This window comes from Mustela nigripes, chromosome 2, assembly GCF_022355385.1.
Source record: "Mustela nigripes isolate SB6536 chromosome 2, MUSNIG.SB6536, whole genome shotgun sequence".
Lineage (NCBI taxonomy): Eukaryota > Metazoa > Chordata > Mammalia > Carnivora > Mustelidae > Mustela > Mustela nigripes.
Window position 1 is genome coordinate 213399625 of NC_081558.1, and position 16939 is coordinate 213416563.

General features: G+C 38.1%; 1 protein-coding gene across 2 annotated transcripts in view; it reads right to left on the reverse strand.

Annotated features, from left to right (window-relative positions):
* The window catches only part of BRWD1 (bromodomain and WD repeat domain containing 1), a 108145-nt gene that overhangs the window by 22275 nt on the left and 68931 nt on the right, over positions 1–16939 (reverse strand). For both annotated transcript variants that reach the window (XM_059392358.1, XM_059392357.1), the window contains exons 24-35: positions 15178–15303; positions 14975–15082; positions 12641–12765; positions 11887–11969; positions 8479–8590; positions 7779–7840; positions 6898–7053; positions 6553–6673; positions 4657–4782; positions 3152–3224; positions 2209–2247; positions 311–457 (exon numbers count right to left, since the gene is read on the reverse strand). In XM_059392358.1, coding sequence (XP_059248341.1) covers positions 311–457; positions 2209–2247; positions 3152–3224; positions 4657–4782; positions 6553–6673; positions 6898–7053; positions 7779–7840; positions 8479–8590; positions 11887–11969; positions 12641–12765; positions 14975–15082; positions 15178–15303 — 1278 coding nt within the window. The remainder of the gene's footprint in view (positions 1–310; positions 458–2208; positions 2248–3151; positions 3225–4656; positions 4783–6552; positions 6674–6897; positions 7054–7778; positions 7841–8478; positions 8591–11886; positions 11970–12640; positions 12766–14974; positions 15083–15177; positions 15304–16939) is intronic.

Genomic DNA, 16939 nt, shown 5'->3' on the forward strand with positions numbered 1-16939 from the left:
GGTCATTTCCCACTCCCGTATTGGAGAAATGAATACAGATGCTTTTATCCAAGTTAGTTTTCCCGGGGCTGGCCCCATGTAGGATCTTCCCATTATGATGTAGCAGTGATTAGCTAGGTCTCAGCCCAAGTTACAAGGGTGTCTATAGAGTCAAGAATAACTATGTAATACAACTCTTCCATTCAATGGTAAGAGACAAAGTTAACACGAAGCTAAGACATCTTACTCATTAAAGTTTACTTTAAATACCTTCACCCCAATCTCTATACAAAACAAGAAAAGGCCCAAACATTCAACATTGACAACTTACTGGATATTCAACCAAATCAACAGGTTGTCTAAATGGTTCAGAATCTTCACACTGAAAAATTAAGTTCACTAGTTCCTTACACTGTTTCTTCCAGTTACTTTCAACATAGTTGGTCGCTTTGATGCTCCTTTTTTTCCAATCATGGACCTAAAAACACATAGTATTAGAAATTTTTTCAGTTTTAGAAATGTAACAGTGTAGTTTGACATAGTATGGTGATAAAAATGCAAGTGAACTGTCTCTGTACTGTAACAATGTGGTTACTCTTTTTTCTTTTCTATTCTTTTTTTGAAGATTTTATTTATTTGTCTGACAGAGAGATCACAGGTAGGCAGAAAAGCAGGCAGAGAGAGAGAGGAGGGAATGCAGGCTCCCTGCCGAGCACAGAGCCTGATGCAGGGCTCGATCCCAGGACCCTATGATCATGACCTGAGCTGCCACCCAGGTGCCCCATATTGTGGCTACTCTTATTTTCTACCTACTTGGAAGAAACCCACTTTTCTGTAAAAACCAAGAGCATCCATCACTCTGAAAATATTGTTCATCCCACCACCTATCTTCCAAGTATAGAGAATATTTTCACAGAATATGAAGCATCACCTGGGATAAACTGGTAGGCTAAATAATGGCCCCAAAGATGCCCATACCCTAATCCAAGAACTCACGACTGTCACTTTACATGGCAGACTTGACTAACGGCATGGATCTTGACATGGGAAGACTGCCCTGGATTATCAGGATGGACCCAATGTAATCACAAAGGTCCTTTTAAGAGTGAGGCAAAAAAGGGGTGCCTGGGTGGTTCAGTCAGTTAAGCATCTGACTCTTAGTTTCGGCTCAGGTCAGGATCTCAGGGTCGTGAGACTGAGCCCTGCGCTGGACTCTGCACACAGAACGGAGTCCATTTGGGATTCTCCCTCTCTGGCCCCTCCCACTCGGGCTCTAAAATAAATAAATAATTCCCCCCCCCCTTTAAAAAGGGGAGGGGGGGCAGAAGAGTCAGAAGCCAGAGACTTCAAGCTGCTGGCATAAAGATAAAAGAGGTGACAAGAAGCTCTAGAAGGTGGAAAAATGCAAGGAAAGGAATCCTAACCCTAGAGCTTCCAGAAAGGAACACAGGAATGACATGCTGGTTTTAGCTCACTGAGACCCATGTCCAACTGCTGATCTACATAAGTACAAGACCATTTTTCTTCCCTTTTTTTTTTTTTTTTTAAATTTTATTTATTTAACGGAGAGCGAGAGCACAAACGGGAGGAATGGCAGGCAGAGGGAGAGAGAGAGAAACAGGCTCCCCACTGAGCAGGGAGCCCAATGTGGGGCTCAATGCCAGGGTACCAGGATCATGAACTGAGCCAAAGGCAGATGCTTAACTGAACCACTCAGGCACCTCAACACTATTTTGTTTTTAATTGTTTAAGCCACTAGATTTGTAATCTGCTACAGCAGTCATAGCAAGCAAATACTACAGAGATACTGAACACTTAGAGGAGTCTGTTTAAAAATGAAATTATATGAAAATGACAATAATTCAAGTTTAACTTTCTCAATGTTATTTGGGCCAAGCATATTAGGTAAATTACTATAATAAAAAACTGAGATTTAAGCAGCAAGCATCTGGGTAACACTTAAAATGTTAAGCATTTTTCTGAGAGAGAGAGCACGTACATGCTCACAGAGTCAGGGTAGGATGGGGCAATAGAGAAAGGATCTTAAAAGCAGGCACCACGGCTCAGCACAGAGCCCCACTCAGGGCTCAATCTCATGACCCTGAGATCATGACCTGGTCCTAAATCAAGAGTCAGATGCTTAACCAACCATGCCACCCAAACACCCCCTTAGATTGATTTTAAAACACAGAATAAGTAAACAAAGGTCAATCAGGAAGATTAACTTACTCTCCTTCCAGAAGATGTTTTAGGAAGATCACTATCATCCTAGGAATAAAAATCAGAGCAGCTTAAGTGTTAATATTCTCACTTGAAATATAATAATCTAAAAGCATATCAAAGACATTATGTTTGCCTTGTTTACAAAAATCTAAAAAGGCAGACCTTATCAGATGACCTTTGTGGCACCCAGACTCCAACCGACCATTCTTAATAATCCCTTACATCCCTTAAGAACATGCAATAATTCCAAGAGCTATAAAAAGTTGCTTTGTGCATGACCTAAATAGAACTTGCATAAGCAACTTTAAATTGGTTTTACCTCGATCCATAAGACCCTCGAAACCATCTCCTACATTTCCTGAATTTCCTACTCTACACATTTTCTTATTCTCTAAATCAGTATCTGTATCCCCATTTTTATTCCAAGATAAATCAGCATGAAAATCAGTGAATCACAATAAGGACTTATGTAGAATTTTACATTCCACTGACATGGGTGGTGTTTTAAAAGAATATCCTTCCTACAATTTCTGCAACTTCCTGTTTGATTCTGTATAGACTAAAATATTCAATACCACTGACATGTGCCTTAAACTTCAATACCATCTTGAGTGAAGAACCTGTGGGTACTGTGCACATAAGAAAGTTCATGAATTTTTACTTAGAATTAAATCCAACTCTCAGATATTGGTTTCAGCAAAAGTAGAGAACATACTCCACAGCTATGTTATTCATATAGATATACTTTGCTTATTTGGTATCAATTACTGGTTAAAACTAACAATTACCTCACTGAACCATCTAGATAGTTAAGAAATATACTTTTACCAAAATAGTTTTAATAGTTCACTAGACTATAATGAGAATTGATATTTTCTACTTCACTCAATATTTTTAAGTTACCATTTGAAATTAACAAAAATCATTATAAAATTGACAAACTTCATACCAAATCCTCAGCATTTTGCTCATCATTTTCAGAAGTGTTAGAAAGTTCTGAGATATTTGTACAGTCTTGATTCCTAAAAAACAATTTTTCACGTTTTTAAGAGTATGTAGATACAGTTATCGCTATTGTCAAAAATTCAAACTGTAGGTTAAGATATAAATAGTTCCCCAAGTATGCATGCCTAATTTCAAGCAGAGGAATATCAGGGTTTTTTAATCTATCCTCTGCGGGAAAAACATACCATCTTAGAATATTAAAAGCAAGCTTCCCCCCCACCAGCTAGGTATGTATAAAAATTAAGCTGGTAATCCAGAAATAATACATACATGAGCTCAACTGGATGAACATCCAGATGAGTTTTCCTACACATCATCACTAGTAATACTCATACAAGTAACAAGAACATGGTTGATTGAGATAAAAGGGGGGAAAGTAGAAATCAAAGCAAATTATATTTTCACACACAGAAGAAAGAATGCGAAAGTAGGAACGTCCAGGCACAAGGAAGATGAAAATGGTGTATGATTTTCCGAAGCAGAAATGAAAATTCTGGAGAAGTGTTGGTAAGTCCAAGTTGTCTGGGCAAGAGGTAGAGTAACCCAGCCAAGTGAGCTAGAGGAGAACCAGTAATTTCCCAGGCTGTAGCCTAATGGCGCAAATGATGGCACAGTTTATCAACCGTGTTCTCCAATACATAATTCTTTCCGACAATTCATACGGCTATGGCAGAAAAAGGCATTAAGATCATAGAGCAAAACTCATTAATTTTGAAGGAAACAGGCTGAGTAATTTGTCCAAAGTGACAAAGAATGTTCACTCGAACAGATTAAAACTCAGATCTCACTTTCCAAGTCAGTTTCCTTCCTACTCTTCCAAACTTATCTCTCAGTGCAAGCATGTGCAAAGCCACACACAAACACGCTCATGTGATACAGTCCCAGAGATCAAAACCAATCTAATCATGACAACACATCTCTCAAACCCAAACTCAATACTCTCCACAAAATAAGAGGTGAGAAAAAATGATAAGGTCAGTAAAGAAGGGAAAGGCCAGGCAACAGAGGGAAAGGACACAGTGACATCAGACACATGAAAGCCACGGGGGTCTGAACTGGGTCCTGAGACAGAGCAAGGCTACTGGTGGAAGAACTAAGGAATTTTACAGGCAATCTGGACTACAGTCATTACACCAAGGACCATTTCTTATTGTTTCATGAGGACATCACAGGTACAAAAAATGTTACCCTAAGGGGACATCGGGTGAAGGGTATCTATAGGGCAACTCTCTGGAAAATTAGTTCAAAGTTTTAAAAAGCAGAAAATTTGTTCAATTTCTCATGCCTTTACTGAAATTACATTCACAATATATATGTAAAGAAGTGTCACTGAATGTAGCACATTAAAAGGGTATAATTCAGAGAGGAGAAATTATGAACTGGCTGGTTTCAAGAGGTACAACATGAAATGACATTTTCCCACAACATCTCTGATAGGAGGTAACTTACTTTATAAATTTTAAAAGTTGGTCAGTTATCTTCTTAGCTGATCTTGCAATTACACTCTCAGGTTCATTAAATGTCCTGGCATTGTGTTCTATGTATCTGACTTCCCAAACTAATGCAGATAGCCTCCTTCAAAACAAAAAGTAAGCAATTTAGGACATAGAAAATGAAAAGACAGAAACCAAGAAAAAAAAATTAAGCCAGCATATATTTATATATTAAATGTAAATGCAAAAGTTATAACAAATAATAACCTCCTAACACTATCAACCTGATCACAGTCACAAGCAATTATACCGGAAGCTAAACCGCAGAGAATACATGTAAACACCAAAAATCTTAACAGTTCACTTAATCACATCCAGAAAAAAAACCAGAGCAACCCTCCCTTTCACCTTGTCTAGATATACAACTGAAGCTACTAAGACTCAAAGAAAACGTGTTAAATACCATTAATCCTATGAGAGTAACCACGCAAAGCAGTTTCTGAACAAAAGCACATTCACTAAAACACCAAGGAGAGGGGCACCTGGGTGGCTCAGTGGGTTAAAGCCTCTGCCTTCGGCTCGGGTTGTGATCCCGGGCTCCTGGAATTGAGCCCCGCATCAGGCTCTCTGCCTGGCAGGGAGCCTGCTTACTCCTCTCTCTCTGCCTACTTGTGATAACTGTCAAATAAATAAATAAAATCTTTAAAAAAAAATACCAAGGAGAGATTAGTAAGGGCCACAGCAGAGGAGCTGGCCATATTTGGTGTTGGAGCTCACGTCCGGCTGTGGATACAGTGGGGTGGTGTCAGGGCAGGCTTTGTGGGCAGGGGATAGGCCATGAAGGATAGGACAGGGACACCAGTAGGGCTGGGGAGAAGGGCACAGATAAGTGCACAGAAGTGGAGAAAGCACAAGGTGACCCTGAAGACCAGGAAGAGGAATGTGGGAGACCAAGGGTTGAGGGACTTAGGGTGGGACCGGCAGGTAGAAGCCCTATCACTGAAGGCCTAAGGCATGGGAATAAGGAGATTAAACTTCACCTCCAATGACAGTGCTCAGCACTGCACTTTGCTCACAATAGACCCTCATTAATGCCATGAAGCAAAATGTAGGAAGGCATTTGGCTTCACAAATGATGTTAAGAAGCCAGTTTTTTGTATTGGTAATTTCTTGAAGTAGATGAATTATTAAAAAAATACCATAAATTACTTAAAAAAAATATATCACCAAGACCACGAAATTTTATTATCAGTGCTTTAGAAGCCAAATATAAAAAGCTGGTGACTCTGGGGAATTAATCTTTCAAAGGCCAATCTTTAACCAAGTTAAGTTTTATCTTTAAATTGAGCTGCTGATAAGAAATAACACGGAGGACATGGGGAGATGGAGAGGAGAAGGGAGTTGAGGGAAATTGGGAGGGGGAGGTGAACCATGAGAGACCGTGGACTCTGAAAAACAATCTGAGGGTTTTGGAGGGGTGGGGGGTGGGAGGTTGGGTGAGCCTGGTGGTGGGTATTCAGGAGGGCACGGATTGCATGGAGCACCGGGTGTGGTACATAAACAATGAATTCTGGTACACTGAAATAAATTAAATTTTAAAAAAATGAAATCTTAAATAAATAAATTGAGCTGCTAAACAGGAATGTTAACATGCAAATAAAAACAAATAAGGATGTCTAACTACTTAACATAATTCATAAGAAAAACAGACTACAGAAGATTGAGGAGTGAAACATGGTATTTGTCATCTAAACATCAAACATGTCTTACACATAAGACCACAAATTACCATAATGAAAGAAGAGAATGAAACAGAAAGTAATGCTGATCAGCTCCCACTGCACCACCATTCACTCTGGTCAGGATGACCAAAGACCCTTTCAGATTATTTTTAAAGGAGGTTTCTACCGACCTGTAAAATCGATTAACGAGTCTCATCCGAATGGTGTAAAGATCGGTTGGATAAGCTACTACAGTACAGTACTTGGGGTATGTACACAGATCGACTGGCCCTGCAAAAGCTGCCGCTATGTCTGTGGAGGCAGACAGAAGAAACCTTCATCAAAAAATTCGTTATTTTTAAGAGGTTACTTCTCTACAAATGATTAAAAATAGAGCTACGTTTAACACCACAGGCCCAACCAAAAGGTAGCAAACAGAAATTGTAGGGAAGAACACAACCACGGCTTGTTACTGTTTTTAAATACTTCTATAGAAAGGAAAACTTGAACATGAAACTTCACACTAAAACACTTACCAAGATTCAAAAGTTGATCGATGCCACTAATAATTCGTTCACACTCTTCATCTCTTGATTTCTGACCCCATTCACCATCTTGTGGTTTGTAGAGCAATTTCTCTAGCTCATCTGAAGTGACAGAAATACTAGCTCCTAATTCTTCAGGTGGATCAACTATGAATCCCATTAGAAAGAACAAAAAGAAAAATAATCAACCAAATATATATTACATTTAAGTTGTCAAAACTAATAAACAAGACACAACAAAGGAAAACATAGCTGCTTTATAGTGGAGAAACCTGGCAGACACCACCTTAATCACAAGATGAAGGTTAACATCTTCAGTAGTAAAACAAATGGATACCATGTGCCTCCAGGACTCACTGAGGACCACATACCACTTCTCTAACACTAGTGCCAAAAATGCAAACCCTGGATGATGAGTAAATGTGAATCAAGCCTACACTGAGGGAAATTCTGCAAAATAACTAGCCAGGATTATATGAGAAATGATCATGAGGCTACTAAGGTGCACTCAGCGTCAAGCTGGAAGCCTATGCTAAGAATTAATGAGCCGGGGTGCCTGGGTGGCTCACTCGTTAAGTGTCTGCCTTCAGTTCAAGTCATGATCCCAGGGTCCTGGGATCAAGTCCTGCTGGGCTCCCTGCTCCACGGGAAGCCTGCTTCTCCCTCTCCCACTCCCCCTGCTTGTGTTCCCTCTTTTACTCTCTGTCAAATAAATAAATAAAGTCTTAAAAAAAAAAAAAAAAAAAGAATGAGCCAGACATGCATTAATTCTCTTGAGTTTTAGTAAACCTCACAGTTACCATAATAATTTAAAAACGTTTCTCAAACTGAAAACATAGGTAAAATATTTTCATCATTTAAAAATTATATACCATTATCAGGAATTGGTTCCATGTCCCATGGGCTAAGTTTTTCAATTTCAGTGTTGTCCCACCTGTTAAAAAAACAAAGTCATTAGCCTGTCATAAAAATGACTTGTGGCTAATAACTAGGTAGCCACTACAAAAGTAAAGAGAAAGAAAATATGAAAACCTCGTTGTAGCAATACAAATTTAAATATTAATAGTTAAAATTTTTTTAGGAAGATATATAATGAGAAGAGAAAGTATAAAAAAGTACGCCGGGTTCAAAGACAAAGCCAGAAATCCTGTGTGGCTTGTACCACAATGTAGGTCTAAGGAAAAAAAATACTCAAAGACACCATGGAGCCTTGAACGCACACTTCAGAATGGGACTTTATTCCACAGTCAATGGAAAAGCAGCACCGACTTCCATAAACAAGGGAAATGATGTAATATGTGCTCCTAAACAAGAATCCTGCAGTATTACACTGAGAAAACACCAGGCGGCTATAGAAATGGTCCCAAGGGTAGAAAGCAGAGCCCGCCTCCAGGGGGTACTGGTGAACAGGAAGCAGCAAGGGCATCCTAGAGATACCGCACAGGGGAGACAGACTCAATGAAAGACTAAATCATGTCTTTAGTTAAAGACTAAATCGTCTTTAACCTGAACCTAATAGTTCTTCATAAAACCACCCACCAGTGGAGGATTAATTTTCCACTGCATACAGACCTAACGATGTAGCACTGGAAATGACTATCAGGGTACTGTGGCTGATACGGCTCTTGACTTAGCACTGTCCCGAACCACCAAGCATCATCAATGATGGAGCGGAACCTGTCACCTGTAAGAGAAGACCAAGTCTGAGACACCAATTTGCCAAGATTAACATTTTTAATTTATAAAATACAATGATACAGATAAAAATTATTTCTTGATCTTAAAATTAGCCACCTTTCCCCACTTTTCAGCAATCTTCAGTGATAAAGTCAATGTAAAAAAGATACAATGTTACAGGGGGCAGTTTACTGAAAGCATATAACCAAACCGTATAACAGATTAAATATTATGACTAGATGCTGTTGTTTGGTGCATCCAAACACCCACCCCCAAATAAGATGCATTACGTTTTACTACAAAAAACCAAGTTTAATAAAACTCAAAAACCATTTGTAACGATACGTACTATCAATAAATACTTGTTTAATAAGTATATTAAATATATACAGCTCTGAAATATATATTTCTTAAAGAATAAAACAGATTATAAAAGTTATGATGTGAATTTAATCCATGATTGTTCCAAAGTTGTTCCTATATAATGCCACATAAAACTGTCTTAATTGTTATGATTTCACAATAAGAATCAGTTCTAGATGCACCCTTGGAAATGCTTACATATCGATTATTTAAAATGTTAGGAGCCTGGGTGGCTCAGTCAGTTGAGCATCTGACTCTTCGTTTTGATTCAGATCATGATCTCAGAGTCGTGAAACTGAGCCTCACCTCAGGCATGGAGTTTGCTTAGGATTCTCCCTCCTTCTCCCTCTGCCCCTCCCAACTCCCTCTCTTAAAAAAAAAAAAAAAGAAGAAGAAGAAGAAGAAGAAATAATTAAACATCCAAACACTCCTTTATCTTGGCAGGATAAATAAAAGCAGGCAAGTAGGTATTAGGAGGACTCTACTACAAACCCAAATAACTGCAGAAAGTGCTCCAACCAACTTCAGTCATTTTGGGAATGATTTCTAAGAATGCGTCTAGAGGAACATGCTGTATGTGAGCTACTTCACATATGTTACAAAAGAAACACAGACCACTGTAATAACCCCACCTTTCTTTCCCATGTTCTTCACCATTCTCAAAACAAAATCACTGACCAAAAAAAAGTCACATATCTATCCTTGCTAGATTGGCAGTTCTTTCTTCAAGGAAATTTTTAAGGAAATGGTAGCAATCAAAATTAAAGTTACATCTCACCCCAAAGAAAGAGAATATTCATGTAAGAAAATACCCACAAATAATATTAACTAAACAAAGTATGCTTAAAACTAAATTCTATAAAACTGAAAAAAACAGCAATATCGCAATTATCAGATCTACTCGTTTTGAGGGATTTTGTTTTGTTTTGTTTTTTTAATTTGTCAAACAGAGAGAAAGTACAAGCAAGGGAAGCAACAGGCAGAGGGAAAAGTAGGCTCCCGGCTGAGCAAAGAGCCCAACGTAGCACTCGATGCCAGGACTCTTGGGATCATGACCTGAGCCGAGGGCAGACGCTTAACTGACTGAGTCACCCAGGCATCCCAGTTTTGAGGTTCTTAATATATTTTCAAATTCACGTAAACATGACTTTTTATGTATATTTCATATTTTTCCACATTATAAGAAGCCCTTAATTCCTTCACCCCTCTACCCATTTCCCTGCCATTTCATTATATAAATATTCTAAAACATAACTTCAACTTTAGAAAAAAATCTTGGTTAGTTCTAATTTTTTTTTTTGAGTATTTATTTATTTTTTTGATAGAAAGAGACACAGTGAAAAAGGGAGTACATGCAGGAGGAGTGGGAGAGGGAGAAGCAGGCTTCCTGCGGGGCAGGAAGCCCGATGTAGGGCTCAATCCCAGGACCCTGGGATGATGACCTGAGCCGAAGGTAGACACCCAACAACTGAGCCTCCCAGGCGCCCCAAGTTCTCCTAACTTTTTAAATGAAAGGCATATATTAAAAATCTGATGGAACACCCTGGTTTTCATCTAATTATGTAATGAATTAACTTTATAATTTTTTTTATTTATCTAAAACTAGAAGATCCTTTCAGTTTGAACAAAAGGTTTTTTTCAGTGTAAGATAACACTTTTAATGAAAAGGAGCCTTAAGAAATCACTTTTCTGTGGGCACCTAGCTGACTCAGTCAGAAGAACATGCAACTCTTTAACCTCAGGGTCATGAGTTAGAGCCCCATGTTTGCTACAGAGATTACTTAAATAAATTTTTAAAAGTCACTTTTCTGAAGGTAAAACCTGGCTTTTCCTTAAGCACAAACACAAAAAAGGGACCTGTTTTTGCCTATACAAGAGTAGGATAAACTTGAGTCAAGAGTATGGTAGAACTTGAGTAAAGTTTTCAGAATCAAAATCAAGCAGCTTCTTTTAATAGCACTCCCCAAACTTCAAGAAAACAGGAAGATTTCATGGGGGAACAAAACTGAATTAATTAGAAGATCTGGTACATTCACTTCTCAACCACAAAAATAAAACAAACCCACTAAATTGTGAGAGGTGAGTAGGAATCCATCTCTAGAGCTGAGCTACAGAAAACTTCGTTTAAAATAATTTTTGGATGCACATGTTGGTGGAACGAAAGGACAGCTTCCAACAAAGACATCGTAGAGGTTGGATAAACATAATAGATGGGAAACTTCCAAATCTGGCTATAGAACTTGTTAACTCCCATACATTCCAGACGACTCAAGTTTGCTTTTGTTGTTTCTGTGTGTGGCTAGATGTGTTTTTCTTCAAGAAAAATTTCCTTTCCTTTAGTTCCAAAATAATGCTGACTACTTAAATGGATGTTACCATTAAAAATAGTCCAATAAGGTAATTTTATTTTTTTGTCCAGCCAAATGTCTCAGGGTTATAAACTGTAAATGTTCTATGAATTTATTTTTTAAAGGAACGGTTTCCTCAAGTCAACCTTTTTAAGACTGCGTGGATATGACATTAAAATATTCTGATATACCAGAATATTATGTTTGAAATCTGCATTATTTTTCAACTTTGATTGTTATATGTCATAAAATAATTTTGTGAATTATTAAAAAGACAGAAAAAAAATGCAATGTGGCGAAGTCTGAAAGTAAAGAAAAGGTCAACCCTAGCAAACAGTCAATGAGTAAGAAATAATCCCTTCAAAAAGTCAGGTACTATCCGAATACAAGAAATGGTGCTTGGCTAAAAACGATATTAAGGAGATGTAAATACCAAGCCCTAAGCAAAATATACTCCAGTTGCTTGTATCTTTCCACAACTTACGTGTTCGCATCCTCCATAAAAAGCAGCACCAGAACCACAAAAATAGACCAATAAAATAAAAAACATCATTTTTTAAAGGCATATAAAATTCAGTAAGGATGGACTTACAAGACTGCCAATTCCTCTGTCTTGCTTCATCATAAAATTGACGCAATACAAGAAAGTCAATAACATCTGGCATATCATGGTATCTAAACAGGAATATAAAAAATTGTTAAACTCCCTTAGTAGGTGGTTATAGTTTAGAGCAACAATGTCTAAAAGAAACAGGATGGGAGCTGCACTTGGGAGTTTTTATTTTTCAACTAGCCTTATTAAAAATAAGTAAAAAGAAGCTAATAAAATTCATTTTAAGAGTGTATTTTATTTAACCCTAGATACCTTAAATCCTGCTTCACATTGTTTTAAGTATAAAATAATGAGATATTTTATATAATCTTTTTCTTTGTATCAAGTCTTCAAAATCTAGCGTGTATACCTAACATCACACCCAACTGAAATCTGCCACACTCTAAGTGCTCAAGAGCCACTGTGACTAAGAGCTACCGTAACAGACAACACCGGCTTAACAGATTATTTACTCTAACATTTTCTCAAAAATAAAGACAGAAGAAATGTGCCCCCAGTCCAGAATTCTCCACACATTTAATTGGCACAGAGAAAGGTATACAACACGCCAACACGTAACTGTTGTTCTAACACATGATCTTTACTTCTAGCAGGCTCCCATCCACCAGAACCTCAACTCACAGGCTGTCCGCGGTGCTCTACTATTTACCCTACAGCTAGGGAAAGAACCTGCTCATCAGCAAGAGGAAAAATCTAAACTTAAATAGTTCCATAAAAAAATAGTAACACATACCTAATAGAGAAAGATTTGTCCATTAGTCTTCCAGTTGCAGGATCTATAAATGCAAGTTTGAGGCAACAGAGTGTAGGGGGCCCAACCTCATATCGTATTCCAACTATTTTGACCAATTCTTGATCCTTTTAACAGATTTTTTTTTAAAAAAGTGTTTAAAAATGGTTAAAAGAGCAATTCCTCAAGACCATAATTCTCCACATACTGCCACATTAAGTAAACTCACAATTTAGCTTCCAATTTAACATTAATTATAATCATTTTTGCTATCATTTCATGACACATCAATTATTAACTGCAATCATTTTGCTTCACATCTTTTTTTAGGACAGACACTTAACACTGTTTCTCACATAAGGAATATAGTCAACTTTAGAAAATATACCACAAGCAGAAGAAGGAACATGTAAGTCACTGACCAGCTCAATATCTAAAGATAACTGCTGTGAATTATCTGAATTTCTTTGCAGCTTTGTTCTCTTCTTAGAGATACACAATCCTGTTCTGTGTGTTTCTGTGTAAAGACACTTCATCTAATACATTGATTCATTAGCACTGAACACACAGCCCAAAGTAGTATAACTCACATCTCAACGAAGTTTATCTAACACACATTTTTCCCCATAAAGCACATGATCACTTTCTTGTGCTAACACAGGAGAGCACTTTAAGCACTACACTTGCGGGTTCTTTTATACAGCAAGTCACCAACAAAAAGCAAAAAAAAGCATAAAAACAGTCTTTACTACTGCATTAAACAGACTCTGAAAAGGACCCTTATTTATGAGATGAGGCTCAAATAAGAAGGCATCACATCGCTCACTCTCAGTTGTAAACATGCTGGTCATGCAAATCAAATTTTCTGCCACTCTGTGAATGTTTGCAAGTGACCAGAAAGCATCATGAGCATTGATTTTGGGTTACAAATAACGTACACCAAAAGGCAAATTCAAATATGCAATCTGTGAATAATGAGGATCAGCTGTACTCAGAGACTCAGTAATAAGTGAGAAAGGTGTACATAAATCAGAACATAACCCAAGCCGAGTTCAAGAAGGACAGCCACTAAGTTGAAGAGTATTTAAGAACAGCTGTCTTTGCTAACACAGCTATTCTCATCATCTAATAGTTACTGAAAGTATCAGAAACATAAAAGCATAAAGAATAAAAAAAAAAATCAACTGTAATGCTATTCCACATATAATCACTATTGACTTTGATGTTTTTTGTTAAGACATGCATCTGTAAATTTTTATCATTACCACGAATATTTCACATCCTACTTTTCCTTAGTAATAAATTATAAAAAGTCAATAGTCATTCAAAAACAAGTATTTTAAAAGCCTCAATTACACAGTGGGCTCTACATAGTAGTTAATTCTGTGAATGTACCATGATTCGATTCCTTCAACACTATAAGATATTTGGAAATTTTTTGTTTTTATAAACAGTGAAATGAAATTGCCTTGCTCAAAAATTCACATGCATTTCCAGTTGTTTCCTAAATTACTGGAAGTAAAATCATAGAATTAAAACATCTAAATAGATATATATTTTTCAAAGATTTTATTTATTTATTTGATAGAGAGAGAGTGAGATAAGGAATATAAGCAAGGGGAGTAGGAGAGGGAGAAGCAGGTTTCCCATGGAGCAGGGAGCCCAATGCTGGACTCCATCCCAGGATCCTCAGATCATGACTTGAGCCAAAGGCAGATGCTTAATGGATGAGCCACTCAGACGCCCCAAAACATCTAAATATCTTTCATTTTGATTCCAACCATTAAAATAGCCTCCAGAAAGCCTAGGCTTTTTCATGGACCCTGTCCCCAATGTGAATAACTGGTAACAAACCAAAACCTTTGTTACCTGCTAAAATGTGGTAGTTTCTTTGTCAAAATGTTATTTTTTCAAAAAAATTATAAAACTGGTTAAGTACAGGGGTATTCTGTATTGTTTTCAGCAATCTAGTTTATTATGCATGGGGTCCAACCTTTTTTCCAATTTGTATTTCCTCTCTTGAAAAGTTGTACTTCTTTTGAACATGTATCCTAATACATGCATCTTAAGATCAATAATACATACCGCCAAGCTGCCTTCCTGAAAGACTCTGACACACTTAGTTTTGAATGCCAGTCAGCAATACACGAAGACCACCCACTGACAAACATGTCTTCCTGCTGGATCGTAAGTCTTAAAAGGTGATAGCAGAAAGCAGGAAACCAGTGGAAAGATAGTAAAGAAATATGCCTCTACTGGTTTATTTTTAATGGATTTGTAAATATTTTACTACCCATGTGCTAACTGTTTAATGACGTAATGACACCGTCCTCTTACCCTGAGATCCATTTTTCTCCACGGCTCCTTGTTGGGCTTCAGCTCATAGATGTTACTCCTTCTGACAGCCTCAATATAAGCTTCATGACCCTGTCGAAAATATATTACCTGCAAAAAGCATACATTTAAAAATTAAAACCTAACAGTAAAATATTTTGTCTTATGGTGTCCATATTCACGTTTTTAAAATTTATTACTCTCACCTCATCACCCATTTGAGGAACAAAAGGAGACTTTCGAAGTGTGGTGTCAGTTATCCAAACTGGAGGATGAAATTCATATAAATGTTCCATATTTGCAAGCTCTACCGCAGTCATCCTCCGCAAGCTCTGCCAAGGGGAACAGAACAAAGTTTAGTGCAACAGAAAGGGCATGCGTACACTGTTTAACTGAAAAACAGGGGGCGCCTGGGGGGGGGGGGGGCTCAGTCAGTTACGCAGCTGCCTTCGGCTCAGGTCATGATTCCTGGAATCGAGCGCCGCGTCGGGCTCCCTGCTCACTGGTGACCTGCTCCCCCTGCCTGTGTGCTACCACTCTTTCTCTGTGATAAATAAAATCTTAAAAATAAATAAATAAATAAACAGACAACAAAAGAAACTTCACCACTGAGAATGCCTATTTATGGGCACGTCACCTAATGATTAGTTTTTAAACGGCATACATATTTGGTTCCTTAACATATACAGGAACGTATCACTTGTGAAAGCATTGCAGATTTACCTAGCATTTTTCAAGCATCTCCTGAATTTCTAAGGTTCTTTGTAACACTTTATATCCTACAGAAGAGACCTAATTTCCAACCCAAATCCTCTTCAACAGAGCCTGCCCTACCGACACACCATTCTGAATTCTACCAGGGACTAATCAGCACAGTCTCCTCTTGACTGAGGTTTTTAAACTGGTAATTTTAAAACACGGCCACAAACTCTTTGATTCTCCTCCTCGCCTCTTCGAGAGATGCAGCCACATCTCCACTTGAGGGTGGGCTGGAACTGCTTCTAACAAACAGAATGAAACAGAAGTGACGAGAGGCTTTGAAGACTAGGCTGTCATAGGGATTCCGGGTCACCTCTTGCTTACACTTCAGGATCACTTGCTCGGGGAAAACCAGCCACCATGTCCCACAGATACCCACACAGCACTGCAGAGGGGCCCTGTGGTAGGAACTGAGTCCAGTGAGTAAGCTTCAGAGAAGATCAAACCTTCAGACAGCTGCCAACTCCAGCCACTGTGTGCAACCTTGTGAGCCACAAATCACCTAGCCAATCAGCCCTCTGAGTCCCAATCCATCAGAACATGAATACAAGTTCACTGTTTTTTGGGGTTCTTTTTTTTTTTTGACATTTACAATGAATAAGGAAATGTTTATTATACACAAAGTCTTTCTTAGTACTGATAGCATGAATTCTTACCTGAATGTTAACACAGAACTTCCCTATTATTTTAACTAAAACAAATACCTGTAATATAGGGGACATGAAAGATCTGTTTTATTTTTGCTTTAGTTTGTTTGTTTTTTTTTTTTATTTATTTATTTTTAATTATTATTATTATTTTTTATAAACATGTATTTTTATCCCCAGGGGTATAGGTCTGTCAATCGCCAGGTTTACACACTTCACAGCACTCACCAAAGCACATACCCTCCCCATTTTTGGGTTTTTTAAAGATGTTATTTATTTATTTAACAGACAGAGATCACAAGCAGGCAGAGAGGCAGGCAGAGAGGGAGGAAGGGAAGCAGGCTCCCCACCAAGCAGAGAGCCCGATGCGGGGCTCGATCCGAGGACCCCGGGACCACGACCCAAGCTGAAGGCAGAGGCTTTAACCCACTGAGCCACCCAGGAGCCCCACAAGTTCGCTGTTTTAAGGAGCTAAGTTTCAGGGTGATCTGTTACACAGCAACAGAAAACGAGTACAAAGATGGGGCATCTTTAAATAATGGCCACCACTGGCACTACACGA